The sequence below is a fragment of the Ranitomeya variabilis genome, chromosome 1, assembly GCF_051348905.1.
Source record: "Ranitomeya variabilis isolate aRanVar5 chromosome 1, aRanVar5.hap1, whole genome shotgun sequence".
Taxonomy (NCBI): domain Eukaryota; kingdom Metazoa; phylum Chordata; class Amphibia; order Anura; family Dendrobatidae; genus Ranitomeya; species Ranitomeya variabilis.
The window spans coordinates 480,928,271-480,949,252 of record NC_135232.1 but is presented as its reverse complement, the minus strand read 5'-3'; the positions used below and the strand labels follow the sequence as shown (position 1 = coordinate 480,949,252).

Here is a 20,982-nt window from a genome sequence, read left to right as displayed (position 1 = left end):
AGCAGAGACTAGAGTATCTGTCCATATGACCATAATAACCTGTACAGTCCATAGAGGTGGCCTTTACGGAATAGTGGGCTGAAAAAAAGCTTTTACTTACACACAAAAATTGTAAAGCTAATTTTGAGTTGAGACATGTGGGAGACTCCCCAAATTTATGGAGGAAGTTGATGTGGTCAGATGAGACCAAAATTGAACTTTTTGGCCACCAAGGTAAACGCTATGTTTGGCGCCAAACCAACACAGCTCATCACCCCAAGAACACCATCCTCATGGTGAAACATCATTTTCAGCAGCAGGGACAGGGAAAATTGTCCAAGTCGAGGGGAAGATGGATGGTGTGAAATACAGGGATATTCTTGAGCAAAACCTGTTTCAGTCTGTTAGTGATTTGAGACTGGGACGGAGGGTCATCTTCCAACAAAACAATGACCCAAAGCATTCTGCTAAAGGTACCTTCACACGAAACGACGCTGCAGCGATAGCGACAACGATGCCGATCGCTGCAGCGTCGCTGTTTGATCGCTGGAGAGCTGTCACACAGACCGCTCTCCAGCGACCAACGATGCCGAGGTCCCCGGGTAACCAGGGTAAACATCGGGTTGTTAAGCGCAGGGCCGCGCTTAATAACCCGATGTTTACCCTGGTTACCAGCGTAAAATGTAAAAAAAACAAACAGTACATACTTACATTCGCGTCCCCCGGCGTCCGCTTCCTGCACTGACTGACTGACTGTGCTGTGCTTTCACTTTCCGGCGCTCAGTCAGTGTGGGAAGCAGACAGCGGGGGATGCGAATGTAAGTATGTACTGTTTGTTTTTTTTACATTTTACACTGGTAACCAGGGTAAACATCGGGTTACTAAGCGCGGCCCTGCGCTTAGTAACCCGATGTTTACCCTGGTTACCAGTGTAAAATATCGCTGGTATCGTTGCTTTTGCTGTCAAACACAACGATACACGGCGATCGGACGACCAAATAAAGTTCTGAACTTTATTCAGCGACCAGCGACATCACAGCAGGATCCTGATCGCTGCTGCGTGTCAAACTAAACGATATCGCTAGCCAGGACGCTGCAACGTCACGGATCGCTAGCGATATCGTTACAAAGTCGTTTCGTGTGAAGGTACCTTAAAGTAACGCTCGAGTGGTTTAGGGGAAACGTGTAAACACTTTGGAGTGGTCTAGTCAAAGCCCAGACCTTAATCCAATTGGGATTTGTGGTCACACTTGAAGACTGCTGTTCACCAAAGGAAATCATCTAACTTGAAGGAGCTACAGCAGTGTTGAGAAATGGGCAATTTTGCCTTGAGAAATGGGCAAAAATCCTATTTGTTTATGCTGTTCCCCAATAAACCAGCAGGTGTTTTACCATAAGAAGCGTTCCTTTGTGTACCTTGGAAAGCAGCTGAGTGAATCAACCTCTCACAGTAGGTACAATGTTCTTTTCTTTGCATGCTTCATTTTTTTGTCTATGAACATACAGCTGATGTGACTTGTCAGAAAGCTTTGTCGCATCTGTCCAAAGAACATTCTCCCAGAAGCTTTTTGGATAGTCAATACGCATTTTTGGCAAATTGCAGTGTAGCTTTCTTATGATTTGCTTTCAACAGTGGTTTCCTCCTCAGTTGTCTTCTATGAAGTCCATTTTGGCCAAGACAGCAATGGCTGATGTGATCTGAAACCGATGTTCCTTGACCTCGGAGTTCATCTTTAATCTGTTTGGAAGTTGTTCTGAGCGGTTTGATTACCATTCATAAGATCAGTCTCTTCAAAAGTTACTATTTTTTACCCTTTAAATAGGCAGGCTGACTGAATACAAGTTTGTAGACACCAGTGATGCCAATTACACAACGCATCTTAGTTTAACGTGTTCATAGTCAAATTGTTTTCAATCTTTTCTAAAAGGTATCATCATTTTTGTCCAAGCCATTTTCATTAGTTTGATTTTTACAATTTTTCTGAGTAGGTGGAACCAGAGGGTAAAAAACCACCCTAACTCTGGCAGGCTGTTTTGCAGTCCATGTCAGGCTGAATAACTGTAGCAGCACTGACCTCCAGGTCTTACAACCTGGAAAAGAATGGTGATCGCAATCAGGTGACCAAAGAAGGCAGCCTTCTGCTCGGTTGGAAGTGAGCTGCAGCAGGTTTTATAACTGCAGCACTGCTCTCCCGGGTTGTTGGAGAAGAACAGTGAGCAGCAAGTGAACTGCTGCAATACTATATTGTGAAGATCCTCCGATGGGTCAGTCCGATACGGAATATAGGTACATTCATACTACATAATCAACTCTGCTCTGCTAAATAGTTCTCATAGTAGCCTTGTCTCTTCTTGAAATTGAACCATTTTTTCTCTAGATGGAGGGAGTTTCTAATTGTCTTTTGAGGCGCTTTTACATAAAACAGCTTTTGACTATATTTTTGTATAGGCCATTTATGTACTTGTAGAAAAGTTAATCATGCCCCTTAAACGTCTCTTCTCAAGACTAAAATAAATGTAATCATTCCTTATAACCAAGATTCTCCATGCCATTTATCAGTTTTGTGGTTTTACGTTGCACTTTTTCTGGCTCCACCCATTTTATGAGCTAGTACCCAGGAAAGAACTACATATTCCAGAAAAGGTTGCACTAACGCTTCGTAAAGTGGTAGTATCAGGTACTTTTCAGCAAGTTCATACCTCTTTATACATGTCCATTTGCTGCTGGTCTTAGAAGCTGCTAAATGAATGCAGTTATTTAGTGTGTGATCTTGCTAACACTCCTAATTTTCCTTCTCCTAGAACATATGATGCTAGCACATTAGTACCCAGGATGCATAAATTCACATTTATGCATCTAGAAATTCATGTGTCGAATGGATGCTCACTCACACACAACACTCAGTTTGTCCAAGTCAACTTTTACCTTTGTTAAGTTACAGGACCATGTGGTGATTGTTCACAGGATAAACAAATGAACCACAAATGTTCTTGTTCAAAGTTATGCCATCAGCATTGTGAATAGCTTGAACATTGCAAATTTGATGATGCAGGATGAAGATCCAGCACACTGTCCTAATCATCTATTTGATGAGGAAAGAGCTGGTGCATGTTGTTTTGTTTTTTCAGAAAATCTATCTCCAGATTTCACAATACAAACTGAATACATTATTACGGTATATAGAACCTTTAGACATTTTGAGGCTGGTGCACTTATTTAGAAAATTCATGTCAGAGTGATAAGGAATATTAACCCCTTAGTGACGGAGCCACATTTTTTAAATCTGACCAGTGTGACTTTATGTGGTAATAACTCTGGAACGCTTCAACAAATCTCACTGATTTTGAGAATGTTTTTAGTGACACATTATACTTTATGATAATGGTAAATTTTAGTCGATATGTTTTGTGTTTATTTATAAAAAATATTAGAAATTTGAGAAAAATGTTAAAAAATTAGCAATTTTCAAACTTTGAATGATTATCCCTTTAATCCAGATAGTCATACCACAGCAAACCATTAATAAATAACATTTCCCACATGTCTGCTTTACATCAGCACCATTTGTAAAATGTTATTTTACTTTATTAGCATTTTAGGAGGTTTAAAAATGTAGCAGTAATTTTTCATTTTTTCAAGGAAATTTACAAAATTTATTTTTTAGGGACTTATCCAGGTTTGAAGTGCCTTTATGGGTCCTATATATTGGGAAACGCCCAAAAGTGATACCATTTTAAAAACAGCACCCCCTGATATATTGAAAACTGCAGTCAGGTAGTTTATTAACCCTTCAGGTGCTTTTCAGGAATTAATGCAAAGTGGTATGACAAAAATGAAAATGTGCATTTTTACCACCTAAAACTGAACAGATTACTATAGCCGTCGGACTCTAAGGCCACTATTTGGTGGTGAATTGCCATGGCAAACATCAGGACCACACAATCATGATCTCAGGGCACCAATTGGAATAAAGAGGAAGCCCCCACACTCCGTTAACCATTTATATTGATGTAGTCACTATTGACAGCAGCATCTAAGGGGTTAAACAGATATGGTTGGTGCAAACACTGATCGTGGCTGATGCAGCAAGTTGTCATCTATAGTGTATAGCCGACAGCTGTTGGATTGTCACCTGTATGGGGAGGCTATTCTCTTATATCTCAGGTCAGTTAAAAGATGTATTGGCTGTCATTAAGGGGTTAAACTTATATTTTCATGAGAATAATGAGAGACCGAGAGAGCTCAAGAGTCCAAATATATTGAAATCATTGCTCGCATAGCCTAATGTACGAGTTTATTTCAACATAACTCCTCCCCACTGCTGCTCAGATCAAGCTGCAGCGGTCAGGATGGGTAGGTGGATATTGAATAGGCGGCTTGGGACTCGAATGCTTTCTTAGGCCCCCTTCACACGTCAGTGGGCCGGTGTGAAGGTTGTCATGGGTCAGTTGAATGGCCACCAAGGTCTCCTGATCTGACTCCCTTAGACTTTTACCTTTGGGGTCATCTGAAGGCAATTGTCTATGCTGTGAAGATGCGAGATGTGCAGCACATGACCCTCTTCCCATCGAAAAAAATAAATGGCCAACTTCAAAATGGCCGCCATGGTCACCACCCATCTTGAAAAGTTTTCCCCTTCCCATATACTAATGTGCCACAAACAGGAAGTTGATATCACCAACCATTCCCATTTTATTTAGGTGTATCCACATAAATGGCCCACACTGTACATCGAGTGTAAAATGAAGAATAAAATAAAAACATTATACGCACCTTAACACCTAATCCATTGAAGCCATTGTCCCCTGTAAATAAAAAAAAACAATATACCTCACTTGTCTGAAGTTGAAAGAATCCAGAGTGTCCCACGCCGTAATCCATCTACACAACGTTTTCTCATCATCATGAGCGGTGGACTAAGGTGACCGCTCACACTGAGGAGAAGGGGCGAATGACTGATTGAAGGGAGAACAGAACTCACGGGGACCTGCACAGACCTCATCTCATGATGATGAGCAAATGTCGTACAGTGGGACACTCTGGATTCTTTTAACTTCGGACATACTGTATTGTTGTTTTTCATTTTTGTTTCTTTACAGGGGACAATGGCTTCAGAGGATTAGGTGTTAAGGAGCGCATAATGTTTTTTTTTTATTCTTCATTTTACACTCGATGTAGACAGTGGGGGCTGAATACAACTCTCAACACTGTCCCCTGCTCGGGCTGATAGCAGGGAGAGCAGGAGACAATGATGTGAGCTGTCTTCAGCACCAGACGCCCGAGAACACAGAGAATTCTGTCGGCTTTTCTCAAGCGCCGGTACATGTGATACTGATGTGGCACATGGTTGCCACGAGTATGAAACACACAGACATCTCCAGTACTGTTTTTTCCAGTACCAGAAATATCAGGACTGTGAAAAAGACCTTACTCTCTAGCTGAACTTAGATTGCTCAATTTGATAGGATTATACAGCCACACTGAAATGGATTTTCAAAGTAAGTACTGTGCCTCATGTTGCAGTCATTACAAAATCTACAACACATGTCAGATATGTTTACCATATATAGTGTTTCCTTCAATAAGACCTTTGCCTCGTTCTCCAACAACCACTCCATCAGAATAGCCGCAACATATAAGGTTACTTCTAAGAACTGGGTCACCACCTCTTCGAATGTCCACACCACCCCACTGATTTTCACGGATGACATTTTCTGTCAAAGGAAAAAAAACAACAACATTTATTTGGAATGACAACATAACAATGTAAGGAAGGGGACATATGTCAGTATTTTACGGTTTGTTGATGCCTGGACTGACTGCTGGTCTACAAACATGAATTAAGAGCTTCATAGGAATACATGAGGTTGTAATTTCAGGCTACAAGACTGGTAGTTGCTGTCCTTATTCAAACCAAGAAGAGTGCCTTTCTGAACCCAGCTTGAAGGTGATAGGTATACTTTTATGAAACTTTGTAAGGACTTCCAACATACAACTTTGCATTTTAATAATAGTTTCATAGAAATAGAGTGATAATAGTAAGAAATCTGATCCTTGAGGTTGTAACATGGCACAGATTAGGCAAGTAAGGCTGGGCACCATTAGCATCTTTTGGCATCAATGACAACATATAGGTTCTCAATTTTATTATAAAAAGGGTAAGGTAAGAACTGAAATGTAGAATCAATGAATAGGCAAACTATGTTGGCATTATTTTAGCTCATGATCCATAAAAAATCCTTAATAAGAAGTGGAAATTTTTCATTCAGTTCTCCTATACCCTCCAATTACAGGGAGTCTGTCAACACAAAATGACTGTTCAAACCAAGAACAGGCGCTTGGTACACCTTGGACAAGGCCAAACAGTTCAGCTCACCTATTTGTTTTACATTTATCTACCCTCTGCTCTGGATCCTGTAAACCCAGAGATGTCAATCATGGAAAAAGGATCAAATCTAGCTTAAAAAAAACAGAAGCACATATGCTTGAACAATCATTTCAAGTATGCTTTTTGTATTTTGCCTTTTCTACACTTTTTATTTGTTTGGTAAAATAGAAAAAAAAATGCAATCTGTAGTTTAATCACATTAATAATTTTTAAAAAGATGTCCCAAATGGTCAATAATTTGAACCAAATTGTGTAATAAGGAGTATGTGCAGTAAAATTTTTATTTTTCTAAGGACGCCATTCATGTTTCATCTGTCCTTTTAAAAATACATTTAGAAAAGAATGTTCCTGGGGGCTTTGAGAACAAGTATCCAGCTGAATGTCACTGACCTACTTACTGCTAAAGTAATCTGCAACAAGCTATATGATGGGAAACGGGTATCAAACCACAAGACCTGCCTACTCTTGTTACAAGCCTTGTTGTACCTGTACTGCTGGTGCAGTCTTCTCTGCAGAGAATATGCGCTCGCCGTCCCAGTAATTTGCTACATTTAAAGTATGGCTTGTTTTCAGAGAATCCAGTCAAGGCTGCTAGATCAGAAATGCTTGCATGAATCTGTCTACAACAATAAAGCCTTGCTAACAAGAGACTTAGACATCACACATGTCATTCTAGGGCTTAGAATAAATTCCTGTGCTGCAGCTACTCAGACGTAAAGAATTCTTACAGATGTAATGGGAGCTTTTCCCTGAGTACAGGAATTGGCATCTCATTTAGAAAAGCAATTATACTAAGATGGAGGATCAAATTTCCCATGAAATCCAGTTAGATGCTGCACTGGTACATTGTCACCAGTGAAAAGCTGCTGTTAATAAGAATATAGATATGGAGGAAAGTTATTCTATCTAAACCAGGGGTGTCAAACTAATTTTCACCGAGGGCCACATCCACATTATGATTGCCTTCAAAGGGATGCTTGTAATTGTAAGGGTTCATACAAACGTCTGTGCAACATGGTATGAGCACGGACTGCAATGCACAGACTGGCCAGAGGCTATAAGACTGCTGTCCCTAGGCAGTAGGACTATAATAGAGCTGCACCTGCATATTAGGGCTAAGAGTACTGCTCCTGGGTAGTAGGGCTATGAAAGGTGCTCCTGAGTAGTAGGTCTATGAGTGCTGACCCTGGGAAGTAGGGCTAAAAGAACTGTCTCTGGGTAGTAGGACTAAGAAAGCGGTCTCTGGGTAGTTAGGGCTAACAGCTGTACCAGATCTAAGGCTATGTGCACACGTAGGAAAAGTGGTGCAGAATTTTCTGCACAAAATCTGTATCTCCGCAGCCGCAGATTTACCACGGTTTTTATGCGGATTTTGTGCGGATTTTCTGCAGTTTTTGCCACTGCGGATTTCTATCATGGAGGGGTGCAGAAACGCTGCAGATCCGCACAAAAGAAGTGACGTGCACGTAAAATCCGCAGCAATTCCACACTGATTTTTCTGCACCATCTGCACAACTTTTTTCTTTTAACATTGATTTACATGGTACTGTAAATCACAGTGTGGATCTGCAGCGTTTCTGCGCGGAAAAATCAGCTGCGGATCCGCAGCAAATCTGCATCGTGTGAACACAGCCTTAGAGTCCAAGATGGACTGCTCCCTATGCCAAGTACTGGCTGTGTCTGCTCCGATTCACAGATGGAACCACGCAAACATTCCGGCTGACTGCGTTCACCGTTTGTGCAGGCTGACTGTGTTCACCGTATGTGCAGGCTGACTGCGTTCACCGTTTGTGCAGGCTGACTGTGTTCACCGTATGTGCAGGCTGACTGCGTTCACCGTTTGTGCAGGCTGACTGAGTTCACCGTTTGTGCAGGCTAACTGCGTTCACCGTTTGTGCAGGCTGACTGCTATCACTGCACACATTGTTCACTCACAAAGATGGCAAACACTTATGCCGGGGCTGCCCCCTCTACTAACTGCGGGCTACATCATGTCAGATTACAAGATCAAATCAGCTCCCAGTGCTCGCTTCGCCCCCTCTGCTAAGCACTAGCTGTGTCAATTTAGAACGAAGCCTGTAATTAGTAAAAAGGGCAGAGGACGCAGGATGCAGCTGCCATCTTAGATTTTAAGCCACGGCACACATTTCAACACTGCTACAACTGGCTCTCTGCACAGAAGAAAGTGGAGATCCGGTCCTTCTATGTTGGGCCTCGAGTTTGACACCTTGAAAGAAGAATAAAAGGGAGAAGGAGGACTATTGGAATTATTTCCCGCTCATTTTTCTGCACAATGCATATTGTTATAGATGAATACTCTACAGAATTTTAAGGATCTGAAGTCAATAAGAGCACGGACAATCGCAAAACATCTGTAACCGGGGCACACAACCTTATTTGGTCCAAGAGCCATATTCATACTGAACCAATTCGGAGGCTACACTAAAAATGAAAGAGGTATACCATAAATCCATAAATGAAGTACAAATTCTAATTACAGTAGTCTTTCCTCCAAAAATCAGCACTCTAATGGTATGTTCACAATGAGTTTTTTAATGAGGATTTTGACTGAGTCGGAAACTTTTTCAGTGTTTTTTTTTCACGTTATTTTGAACAGTTTGCAGTAAAACTAATAGGAAGCTTATTAGCTTATTCAAAGAGTGTTTGAAGCATTTTTCTAATGTGGATTTGCAGTAAAAATCTGCATCTAAATCCTGGTAAAAGAAAAAAAAAACTGTGTCAAAATGCCCTAAAGAGATAGCGGTCATGCTTGCCCACTTTGTGTGTATGGGTGAGGAGGCTGCTGCAGGAGAAGATGTGGATTAGAAGAATCTGGCCCTGCAGAAAATGGAAGGAACACAGGAGGCAGGCATGGTAAGAAAGCAAGAACAGGTGTGAGAGGCAGTTGTAAAAGAATAAACAGGAGAACAGAGAAGGAAGGAGAGACCTAGTGGACAATTAGAGGGGGTACTAACTGAGGACTGGGCACTGACGCTATGTTGCTATTGAGTGCATGGTCACAGGAAAGAAGCGGGGATAATTCTGTGCTATTCATTATTGCAGTAGGGATGCCAAAGTCTTCGCTGTCAAGAAGGCAGGAACTGTGCCATCTAATGGGTAAGTGACGGGTGTCTAGTGGGGGCGAGTGATGCGTGTCTAGGGGGGGGCGAGTGACGCGTGTCTAGGGGGGTGAGTGACGCGTGTCTAGGGAGGGTGAGTGACATGTGTCTAGGGAGAGTGAGTGACACGTGTCTGGGGGGGGTGATCGACGTGTCTAGGTGGGTGACACGTGTCTGGGGGGGTGAGTGACGCGTGTATAGGGGGTGAGTGACGCGTCTGGGGGGGTGAGTGACGTGTCTAGGGGGGAGTGATGCGAGTCTAGTGGGGCGAGTGACGCATATCTAATGGGGGCAAGTGACGCGTGTCTAGTGGGGGCGACTTGCGCGTGTCTAGTGGGGGCGACTTGCGCGTGTCTAGAGGATTGGCATCGTGGTCTGCATGTGGGCCCCAGGAGGCAGGCTGTGCACCCTTGATCTATATAGTTATAGGGAGCCTTTCACCTGATTCATGCTAAACCACGGGCAGAATGAATTGTAGATTGGCTAGATGACTGCAGCCAAGTAATGTTTTTCTCCAATTTGCTCCAGTGTTTCAGAGAGAAAACACAGCTTATAGATTAGGCCAGGACCATGCTTCTGGCTGGCTTCTCCCAAGGCACATTCTTGACTATTCTTTTTCTTACTCCATGAGTCAAAATCCAGAAATGTCAGTGGCTGGATGAAAGATGCAAGAGTCTGTCTGGATCCCAGAAACTCACTCAGCTTTTATGAACATACATTGATTACAAGCAATCAGTCACATGTGAGGATGTTACCTTTAGTACCAATTCAAACTCATTTGTGTCAACTTCTGTACATGTTATCAGGCCAAAATCACCAGGGTATGTGAACTTTTGATCAGGATCATTTGGATGTTTGGGGTTTTCATTATGATTTAAAAAGAGAAAACACAGTAGTTTGACAATAAATGGCTTCACCCAACCGCTAACCATGAGTGGAGAAAAAGTTTTGGTGTTATCATTCTTACTCTCCGAAAAAAGCCAAGAAAGCAAAAATTCTATTATACATGTGTGCAGTGTACTATGTATAGGTTTATTGTGTGACTAGTAATACTTTAACATCTGTCCTGAAGGCTGCAGGTCTCACCCAGGTGTTAATATGTATTTTCCCGAGACAGCAGAGTTCTGTCTCCAATCTCGCCAGGGTGCCTAGCTAGGACCAGGAAAGAGAGGAAGCGCTTGACACCTCCTAGCTCTTTGAAGAGAGATGTCAATTACAGCCTGACACTATCTATCTGTGGGAAGCTTTACACAAAGAATCTCAGAGAAAAAAATATATTCATTGGGGGCGCGGCCGTGGTCCAATCAAAAACAAGCAATTAGAATATCAACTTGAGGGGCTGGTCTAGAAATCTGACCTCCAGGGTGACTCTATAAATTTGGCTTGTATATATTCAAAATCGTTCACAGGTGAGGGCAGCCTGGGAAGCTGATGTGATCCAGTCTATATTCATCCTACCCTCAGGGAGCAGAAGCAGACTACAAGTTAGGTATTTCTGTAAGTTTTCTCCTGTTTATTTTATACTGTTTTGCATAGTTGTATGTCTTTTTATTATCATATTTTTATACCTTTTTATTTACTGTAAGCACTGAACCTTTTTATATTAAAGCATAAAACTTTAACAGTTGAACCTTGTATGTTCTAAAGAATCCATAGCCTAAGGTGTGTGAGCCTTATGAGTGGTAGACAGTATTAGTAATATTTCTGGGATTCATCGCCTGTGCATTCGGTGAGTGGTGGCAGCGTGTATGAGTGGGTGTGTGGTCTGGGTCGGTGTGTGATTTATACTCCCATTACAGCATAGGACAGAGGTTGAATGCTGGACTGAGAGAGGGGAGATAGATTAACTCTTGCAGGCACAACCCCAAGTCACATGCTGAGAGCGGATACGTGACGAATTAGTGGCAGCACGGAGTGGGATCCGTGACACGGGGTATGTAAACTTTTGAGCACAACTGTATGAGTACAGACTTAGCGTTCATATTGATATCATGGGGAAAACGTTAAAAAAAGAATTATGCAGGTTTTCACAAGTGGATTTAAAAAAAAAAGTACACTTCAAATAATCTCACAGTTCAAGAAGTGCCTAGATTCCTTTCTTGAAAAATATAATATTACAGGTTAAGAGGACTAAATTCTGTGATGGCACAATGATTCAGGGAACTAGTCTGATTGCTGTAATTTTGAGCAATTAGCATATGCCCCATGGGGTTTTACCTCCTCTGGATCGACAGGTTGAACTTGATGAACTTATGTCTACCTTCAACCTTAAAAACTATGAGATCCATTTAACCCCTTTACGATATAAGACGTAAATGTACGTCCTATGTCTTATGTAAGGGTGTGACAAGAGACATCATACGCCTCTGCCCCCTAAAGACAACGTCTTCAAGGAGTGTATTTAAATATGTATTGAGACGTGGTTTTATTGTATTTTGTGAGTAATGTGATTGTGATGATATGTGAAACTGCTTAAAGTTTTATAGGCACTAATGTACTTTGGTAATGCAATATATGATTAATGTATAATTCAATTTATTTGTGTAAATTTGGGAAAGGGAAAGTTTAGGATACAGTTTGGTGCTTAGGTTAGAGACAGTGAGTTTAGATAGAGGACAGAGTGTACAGTATAAGACATAGCATAGGACTTAGGGATTAAGTTGGAAAGGTGAAAGATTCAGTTGTGGGCATACTAGATATAGGAAGTAGGAAGTATATTGCACAGGTTAGTATACAGTTAAAATGTTTGGGGCCAGTCCAGCATGGGAGGGTGCAAGGTCAGTTAAGTGCAGTTAGAAGTCTGGAGTTAAACTGATTAGTGCAGAGAGTCTGGAGTTAAAGATTAGCTTGCAAGATAAAGAAAGTGAGAGCAGTGCTCAAGGACAGAGGACAAGAGTAGTACAAACTGTTCAGGCAGTATGAGAACGCTGGTTACTGTCTTCTGCCGATATCTCTGCAATGTTCAGGGCCTAAGACCAGAACTAGGCATTGTAAAGTGTGCCTTATTGCCTTCCAACTAATGGAGGCCAGAAGGGGAGGCGCATGAGAGAGATCGGATGGGTCTCATGAGAGCTCCGAGGTCGGATGGAGTATCCCAGGGGCCAAGGGAGCCATTAAGCAAAGGGATAGCTCATGCTGAACATACAGAGAACATGGAAATGTACTGTGCCATATTATCAGTGGAACATGGGCTGCTAAGTAAAGTTGAGCTGTGTGGTATGAAGCAAGTGACCCTTATTTATGTGTGGCTGATCCCGGACCAGTGGACATAGATGCAGCGGAGGCCTCCAGGCCTGAATGTGAATGCACTGCACACAACCTAAGGGACTGGGACACTGTTTATTTGTGGAGTGCCAGGGCATGGGAACACAGCCCCTCGACCCCGACAAACTTTACACATGTCCCAGACTCTGATGTGGGCTCGGCTTCCAAGCAAATGATGGCTGATTTAAACAGCCAACATCTGCCTCTAACAGCCACGGGTTAGGTGTGTGAGCCTGTTATCCTGGGTTACAATCACAACTAGGAGTCTTCTGAAGACCTCCAAACTTGTCATGACGATTCTCCTGTGAAAGCCAGCCTGTATTTGGCGATCAAAGGAGATCATGATGATCAGATGATCGCAGCTTCAAGTCCACCAAGGGGACTAAGAAAAACAGTATAAGGCTGTGTGTACACGTAGCATATTTTTCGCGTTTTTTTCTCGGTTTTTCGCTATAAAAACGCTATAAAACCACGAAAAAAACGCTTACATTAAGCATCCTATGTAATAGAATGCATTCCGCATTTTTTGTGCACATGCTGCATTTTTTTTCCTGAGCAGAATCGCATTCCAGAAAAAAACGCAGCATGTTCATTAAAATTGCGGAATCGCGGCGATTCTGCACCCATAGGAGTGCTTTGATCTGCTTACTTCCCGCACGGGGCTGTGCACACCATGCGGGAAGCAAGCAGATCATGTGCGGTTGGTACCCAGGGTGGAGGAGAGGAGACTCTCCTCCACAGACTGGGCACCATATAATTGGTAAAAAATAAAGAATTAAAATAAAAAATAGTCCTATACTCACCGTCTGATGGCCCCCGAAGTGTTCCCGCCTCTCCGGTGCATGATCTCTCTTCCGTTCCTATAGATGATGTGGTTCAGGACCTGTGATGACGTCACTGTCTTGTGATTGGTCGCGTGACCGCTCATGTGACTCACGCGACCAATCACAAGACAGTGACGTCATCGCAGGCCCTTCACTGCACTCCAGCTATAGGAACGGACGCCGCTGAGGTCTGCAGGTGAGTATAACCATGTTTTGTTTTTTTTTTATTATTTTTAAACATTCGATCTTTTACTATAGATGCTGCATAGGCTGCATCTATAGTAAAAAGTTGGTCACACTTGTCAAACACTATGTTTGACAAGTGTGACCAACCTGTCAGTCAGTTTTCCAAGCGATGCTACAGATCGCTTGGAAAACTCTAGCATTCTGCAAGCTAATTATGCTTGCAAAACGCTAGTTTTCTGCGGGTATATGCATGCTAATTCTGCATGCGATATACCCGCGGCAGGAGGCGCAGAATTGCCGCGGAAATTTCCGCGGCAATTCTGCAACGTGTGAACTTAGCCTAAAATGGGAAAAAAAGTTTTTAAAAATATGAACTAAAAAACAAAAGTTCAAATCACCTCCCTTTTGTTTTTATTTAAAAAAAAAAAACAATTAAAAAGTCATAGTCCAAAACCTGATGAAAAAGCCTGACAAAATCCTGACAAAATCCTGACGTGTGCACATACCCTTATTATTTGAGAAATACTGCCAGGATTTTAGTTATATGCTGGAATTCAGCAGCTTCTAACATGTCAGGGGTTTGACAAAGGCAAGACCCTACCTCTGCCAGCTCAATAGCACAATCATAGTCTGATAATGAGGTACCATAGAAGCCCCACAATAGAATAAGTCCACATGCTTGATAATGGGAAAGTAATAAAGTTATGTTTCTTGGAATGCAGCAAATGTACAAAAACAGTTACAAAAAAAGTTTATATCATTACAATGCTAATATATTTTTCACACACACAGTACACAATGAAAATAAAGGTGGCAAAGAAGGGTAAATCATTTTTATTTCAATTTCCCTTACAACAAAAAGCTTAAAGTAAAAATAGAAAAAAAACAAAGTATCTGCACTCCAACATGCGGCCAATAAAAACAATTGCTCCTGCAAAACACATAACACTCCTAGGGCTACAATGAATGAAAAAGAAAGGTTCTTGTAGTGCAGCCAAAAAGACACAAAAGCAAATAACAGGCCTTAAAAGCCCCAAAATAGGCTGGTCGTGTACTCATATAATAACATAATTTTATCAAAAGTAAGTCAAAAGGCTTGCTATGTATAACTCATATATGGTATTCAATATTGCATACCTGTGATTTGACCTCTTCCATTTTCATTCACTGCAATGCCAGCAGCCCGGCCTTGAAAGATATGGTTACCACTGTAAAACAAATATGTATTCAAATTAGGATGCATACAATGCATAGCCTACATACCCTAAAAGCACATTTTACAGAGTGCTACATTCCGTATTTGTTGAAGTCCAAAACTAATGTACAATGTATTTCAACGGCACAATCATTTCATTCAAGATGCATGAAGAGAATGATTAAAGTCTGGCAGGTATTAATAGAAAGTCATAAAGCAATTTACTGACCATCCCAGTGCAAGATGCTTGACTAATAGAGCAGAAAATCTCAATTACAATTTTGGAAACAAACAGTTTCAAGATGGCGTAAATAATAAATAAAACCGCATGAATATAGTGCAAAATTTTGACAGCATTCTTTAAGACTACTTTCACACTTCCGTCTTCCAAATCTGCACAGGATCCGTCAAGACGTTGAAATGACGGATCCTGTGCAGATTGTGGAAAACGTGTGCACTCAGCCCGATTTTCTGACGGACCCGTCGAGGCTATGTGCACCTGTTGTGTATGTGTTTTCGCAGGGGCTTTCCGCTGCGAAAACTCATACACAACACATACCAGGTTAAAAAAAGATAAAAAAATTGCAGTATTCTCACCTACCGGCATTCCCGCGCAGCGATGCTCCCGACAGCTAGCGTTCCTAGCAATACATTGCGAAATCTCGCGAGAAGTCGCAATGTATTACTATGAACGCTAGCTGCCGGAAGCATCGCTGCACGGGAACGCCGGTAGGTGAGGATATTGCGATTTTTTTATTTTTTTTATTATTTTTCACATTCTATCTTGCTACTATTGATGCTGCATAGGCAGCATCAATAGTAAAAAGAGAAAGAGAGTGAGCGAGAGAGAATTTCCCTGACGGGAAATTCTTCCACGCATGCTCTCTTTGAAAAGACTGGACCCGTCGCTGGATTCCTGCTTTTCACAGGCAGCGCAGGATGCGTCACTGACCGATTTTCCGACGTGCAGAAACAACGTTCCTCTGAACGTTTTTTCTGCCCGACGCACCGTTTTTTTATGCAGGATCCAGTGAAAGACGGATTAAACGGATGGCCATCCGTCACAATCCGTCGCTAATACAAGTCTATGGGAAAAATGCAGGATCCTGCTAATTTTTTTGCAGGATCCTGCATTCTCAAAAATCGACGGATTGTGACAGAAGTGTGAAAGAGGCCTTAGGCTACTTTCACACTAGCGTAGTTTTGCCTACGTCGCAATGCGTCGTTTAGGAGAAAAAAACGCATCCTGCAAAGTTGTCTGCAGGATGCGTTTTTTCCCCATAGACTTACATTAGCGATGCATTGCGACATATGGCCACACGTCGCATCTGTCGTGCGACGGATGCGTCGTGTTTTGGCAGACCGTCGGCACAAAAAAACGTTCCATGTAACTTCTTTTGTGCGTCGAGTCTGCCATTTTCGACCGCGCATGCGCAGCCGAAACTTCGCCCCCTCCTCCCCGCTCATCACACTGGGCAGCGGATGCGTCGCAAGACTGCATCCGCTGCCCACGTTGTGATTAATTAGCACACTGTCCGTCGGTACGTCGGGCCGACGGTTTGCGACGGCCTGTACCGACGGACTAGTGTGAAAGTAGCCTTAATCACAAAATATTTACACTAGTTTTTATTTCCTGCATTGGGAACATTGCACACGATTTTCTATATGAAGAGAAATGTATAGAGTTTTAACTACCTTACAGAAGATATCAAAACATGAACATTGGGCTGTTCTACAAATAGCAGTGTCTGCATTTGTCTTTACAAATTCACAATATGTATTTTTATGACGATTTAGCATTCCTGCAGATCACTGACCTAATATTTAGTTGCATATCCAGTTTGTAGGAACTGCTTCATATCAATGTTGCATAGAGTCAACCAACTTCTGGCACCTGTCACTGTTATTTCAGCCCAGCATGCTTCGACTACATCCCACAATTTTACGGCATTTGTTGGCTTTGCCTCAGAAACTGCATTTGTCACCCACAAGTGTCCTATTGGATTAAGGTCCGGGGATTGGGTGGCCACTGCAGAACCGCAATTTTGTTGGCTGGAGCCATGATTTTGGTCGTTTACGGGTGTGTTTAGGGTCATTGTCTTGTTGAAACGTCTATTTCAAGGGCCTATCCTCTTCAGGGTACGGCAACATGATCTCATCAAGTATTTTAATATATGCCAACTGGTCCATGCTCCCTGGTATGCGGTAAATAGGTCTGACACCATAGTAAGAGAAACATGCCCATATCATGATAATTGCACCACCATGCTTCACTGTCTTCAGAGTGTATTGTGCCTTGAATGCAGGGCTTGGGGGTCGTCTGACAAACTGTCTGCGGCCCTTGGACCCAAAAAGAACAATTATACTTTCATCAGTACACAAAATGTTTCTCCATTTCTCTTTAGGCCAATTGATGTGTCCTTTGACAAATTGTATTCTATTCAGTACATGTCTTTTTAACAGTGGGACTTTGCGGGAACTTCTTGCTAAGAGATTAGCTTCACACTGGCGTCTTCTCACTGTCACAGTACTCACAGGTAACTTGAGACTGTCTTTGATCATCCTGGAGCTGATCATTGGCTGAGCCTTTGCCATTCTAGCTGTTCTTCCATCCATTCGAATGGTAGACTTCCGTTTTCTTCCACGTCTCTCTGGTTTGGCTTTCCATTTTAAAGCATCAGAGATTATTTTACCTGAACAGCCTATCATTGTCTGCACTTCTTTATAAGTTTTACCCTCTCCAATCAACTTTTTAACCCCTTCATGAACTCCGCCGTACTATTACTGAGGAGGTCGGATCCCCTGTTTCGATGTGGGCTCCGGCGCTGAGCCCATCTCAAAGCCGGGACATGTCAGCTGTTTCGAACAGCTGACATGTGCCCACAATAGCGGCGGGTGAAATCGCGATTCACCCTCCGCTATTAACTAGTTAAATGCCGCTGTCAAATGCTGACAGCGGCATTTAACCGGCGCTTCCAGCCATCGGGCCGGAAATTAGCGCATCGCCGGCCCCATCACATGATCGGGGGTCAGCGATGCGTCAGCATAGCAATGCAGTAAATCTACTACATAGGAGCGATCTGATGATGGCTGCTATGTAGCAGAGCCGATCAGGCTATGCCAGCTTCTAGCCTCCCATGGAGGCTATTGAAGCTTGGCAAAAGTAAAAAATAAAAAGTTTAAAAAAATATGGAAAAAAAAAAAAAATATATATATATATAAAAGTTTAAATCACCCCGCTTTCGCCCCATTCAAAATAAAACAATAAAAAAAAAAAAAATAACCTACACATATTTGGTATCGTTCAGAATCGCCCTATCAATAAAAAAAAGATTAACCTGATCGCTACACAGTGTAGCGAGAAAAAAATTAGAAACGCCAGAATTACGTTTTTGTGGCCGCCGCAACATTGGTAACATTAAAAACGTCAGCTCGGCAGGCAAAAAATAAGCCCTCACACGACCCCAGATCACGAAAAATGGAGACGCTACGGGTATCGGAAAATTGAGCAATTTTTTTAATTTATTTTTTAGCAAAGTTTGGAATTTTTTTTTACCACTCAGATAAAACGTAACCTAGACATGTTTGGGGTCTATGAACGCGTAATGACCTGGAGAATCAAAATTGCAGGTCAGTTTTAGCACTTAGTGAACCTAGCAAAAAAGCCAAACAAAAAACAAGTGTGGGATTGCACTTTTTTTGCAATTTCACCGCACTTGGAATTTTTTTCCCGTTTTCTAGTACACGACATGCTAAAACCAATGATGTCGTTCAAAAGTGCAACTTGTCCCACAAAAATCAAGTGCTCCAATGGCCATATTGATGGAAAAATAAAAAAGTTATGGCTCTGGAAAGGAGGGGAGTGAAAAAAGAGAATGCAAAAATGGAAAAGGGCAAGGTCGTGAAGGGGTTAATCCAAGTAACAGTTCTTCTGAACAAAGCCTCAAAAGAGAAATGCATGTATAACATGTCCTGGTTTCACCCTTAAATAAGGGCCACCTGATTCACCTCACTAATTGAACTCCACACTGCTATTATTTTGAACACTGCCCCTTTCAATCAATTATTCTAACACAGACTCAAAAACATGCAGATCATGAATGCTGAGTCTGGTGGTTTTCTTAGAATATACTGCACCAACGGGTAAATTGTTTGACATGTGGTAATATAATTTATACACAAAACAGTGATTGATCTGGTTAGTCATCTTGGACTGCTATTATTTTGAACACTACAGTATACTGTAGGAAAGCCAGCTAGGAGATAAATCCTAGCACTAGGGGAACTACCGTATTTTTCGGACTACAAGACGCACTCCCCCCCCCCCCCCCCAAAAAAAGGGGGAAAATAGGGGGTGCGTCTAATAGTCGTAATGCAGGCTTACCCGCAGTGGTGTGGTGGCGGCGGCGGCAGAGGTGCGGGGGATGAGGAGGCGCAGTGAGCGGTATGGCGTGAGCGGGGTCCCTTTCACAGGTGAGGTGATGCAGCAGCCCGGTAAGCAGCAGAGCCGGGTGAATCATGTTATCAGTGGTGGCGGCCATCTTCCTGAGGCCACGCGTGCGCAGATGGAGTGCTCTGCTTCCCGGGGCTTCCGGAAAATGGCCGCGGGAGGCCGCGCGTGCGCAGATGGAGATCGCGGCGGCCATTTTCCTGAATCCAAGATCTAAATCTGCGAACTCGGCACGCCATACCGCTCACTGCGCCTCCTCATCCCCGCACTTCTGCCACAGCTGCACCTCTGCCGGTAAGCCTGTATTAACCCGGCTCCGCTGAGTCACCTCACCTGTGGAAGGGACCCTGCTCACGCCATACTGCTCATTATCCCCGCACCTCTGCTGTCGCCACAGCACTGCTGCAACCCTCCCATGGACACCAGGCCGTGGCGACGCCCACCTAAGCAGGAAGGGACCCTGCTCAGGAGCACACCGTACCGCATCACCCCACCTCTGCTGACACCATGCCTCCTGTCACCCTGCTCTGCCACCGCCAGCCCTCAGGTAAGATACTGTAAATTCGGACAATAAGACGGACCCCCATCTTATAAAAAAATCTTTTTTTCTGCAATTTTCCCCCCAAATTTGGGGTGCGTCTTATGGTCCAGTGCGTCCTAGTCCGAAAAATACGGTAATTAGGTGCACCTGGCTAGCTGGGCATAGAACCAGGCCATGTTACTGAAGTCAGTCAGCTGGGGGAAGCTGAGCAGAGTGGGTTGTGTTGGAGCTGGGAGATATAAACCAGAGTCTCTGAAAGATGGCTGCACAGGTCCGTGTACACCAAACTGCAAGTATCACCGATTTCTACAGACAATAGTGGTTTTGTTTGGCCGAATTGGGAATAGCTCAGCCATGTATAAGTAGCCAGGGTCTACTTTGTTTAGATACCGCCAGAATAATTCTAGGGAGTTTGTGCTTTTTTTTCCAGTGCTTTGCAACCAGTGGAAATCAACATCACATTGTTTTGACACAAGAATCCACTGCCTGTGTGAATCATTACAATATACATAAATATCTATTGATAGATATAATATATTTTTTTGTGTGTCAGGTTAAGGGATTAGCTCACAGGATTGCCATCTCCTTGGTCAGATAGATACAAAAGTCACGCCAAGGCACCGTTCAAACCAGATAACTTTAATACAATTGTCCGCAACCTGTTTTGTTGGTTCCGTATACACATCAGCCAAAGAAAAACACAAATGATACAAAATAGAATCCTAGAATGGTTGGCCGCTGAGTCGCTGACTATACATGCAAATCCTGGTTCATGAGAGCAGAGCCTAGTGCACAGCTTCCAACCAAACAAACAACTGCTTTCCCCACATGGGAGCAGAGAGAGCCGTCAGTTTTGGACCCTTTGACCTTTTAGACCATACATGAGCATTGCAGGTGATTAGCCAGGATCATCACGGACACCCAGAGTAGTGATGTGGAGCAGGGAACATACACAATCACCTTACTACCAGGCTGGTTTATTTACACTGGTATATTTAGTATAAGACAGGAACCTAGGGAAAATATATACACCAT

The 20,982-nt window shown here is 42.7% G+C and overlaps 1 protein-coding gene across 7 annotated transcripts in view; it reads right to left on the bottom strand.

Moving 5' to 3' along the window:
* The window catches only part of FBXO10 (F-box protein 10), a 360,834-nt gene that overhangs the window by 30,095 nt on the left and 309,757 nt on the right, over nt 1–20,982 (bottom strand). For all 7 annotated transcript variants that reach the window (XM_077251514.1, XM_077251506.1, XM_077251488.1 and 4 more), the window contains exons 7-8: nt 14,899–14,969; nt 5,542–5,694 (exon numbers count right to left, since the gene is read on the bottom strand). In XM_077251514.1, the coding sequence (XP_077107629.1) occupies nt 5,542–5,694; nt 14,899–14,969 (224 nt within the window). The remainder of the gene's footprint in view (nt 1–5,541; nt 5,695–14,898; nt 14,970–20,982) is intronic.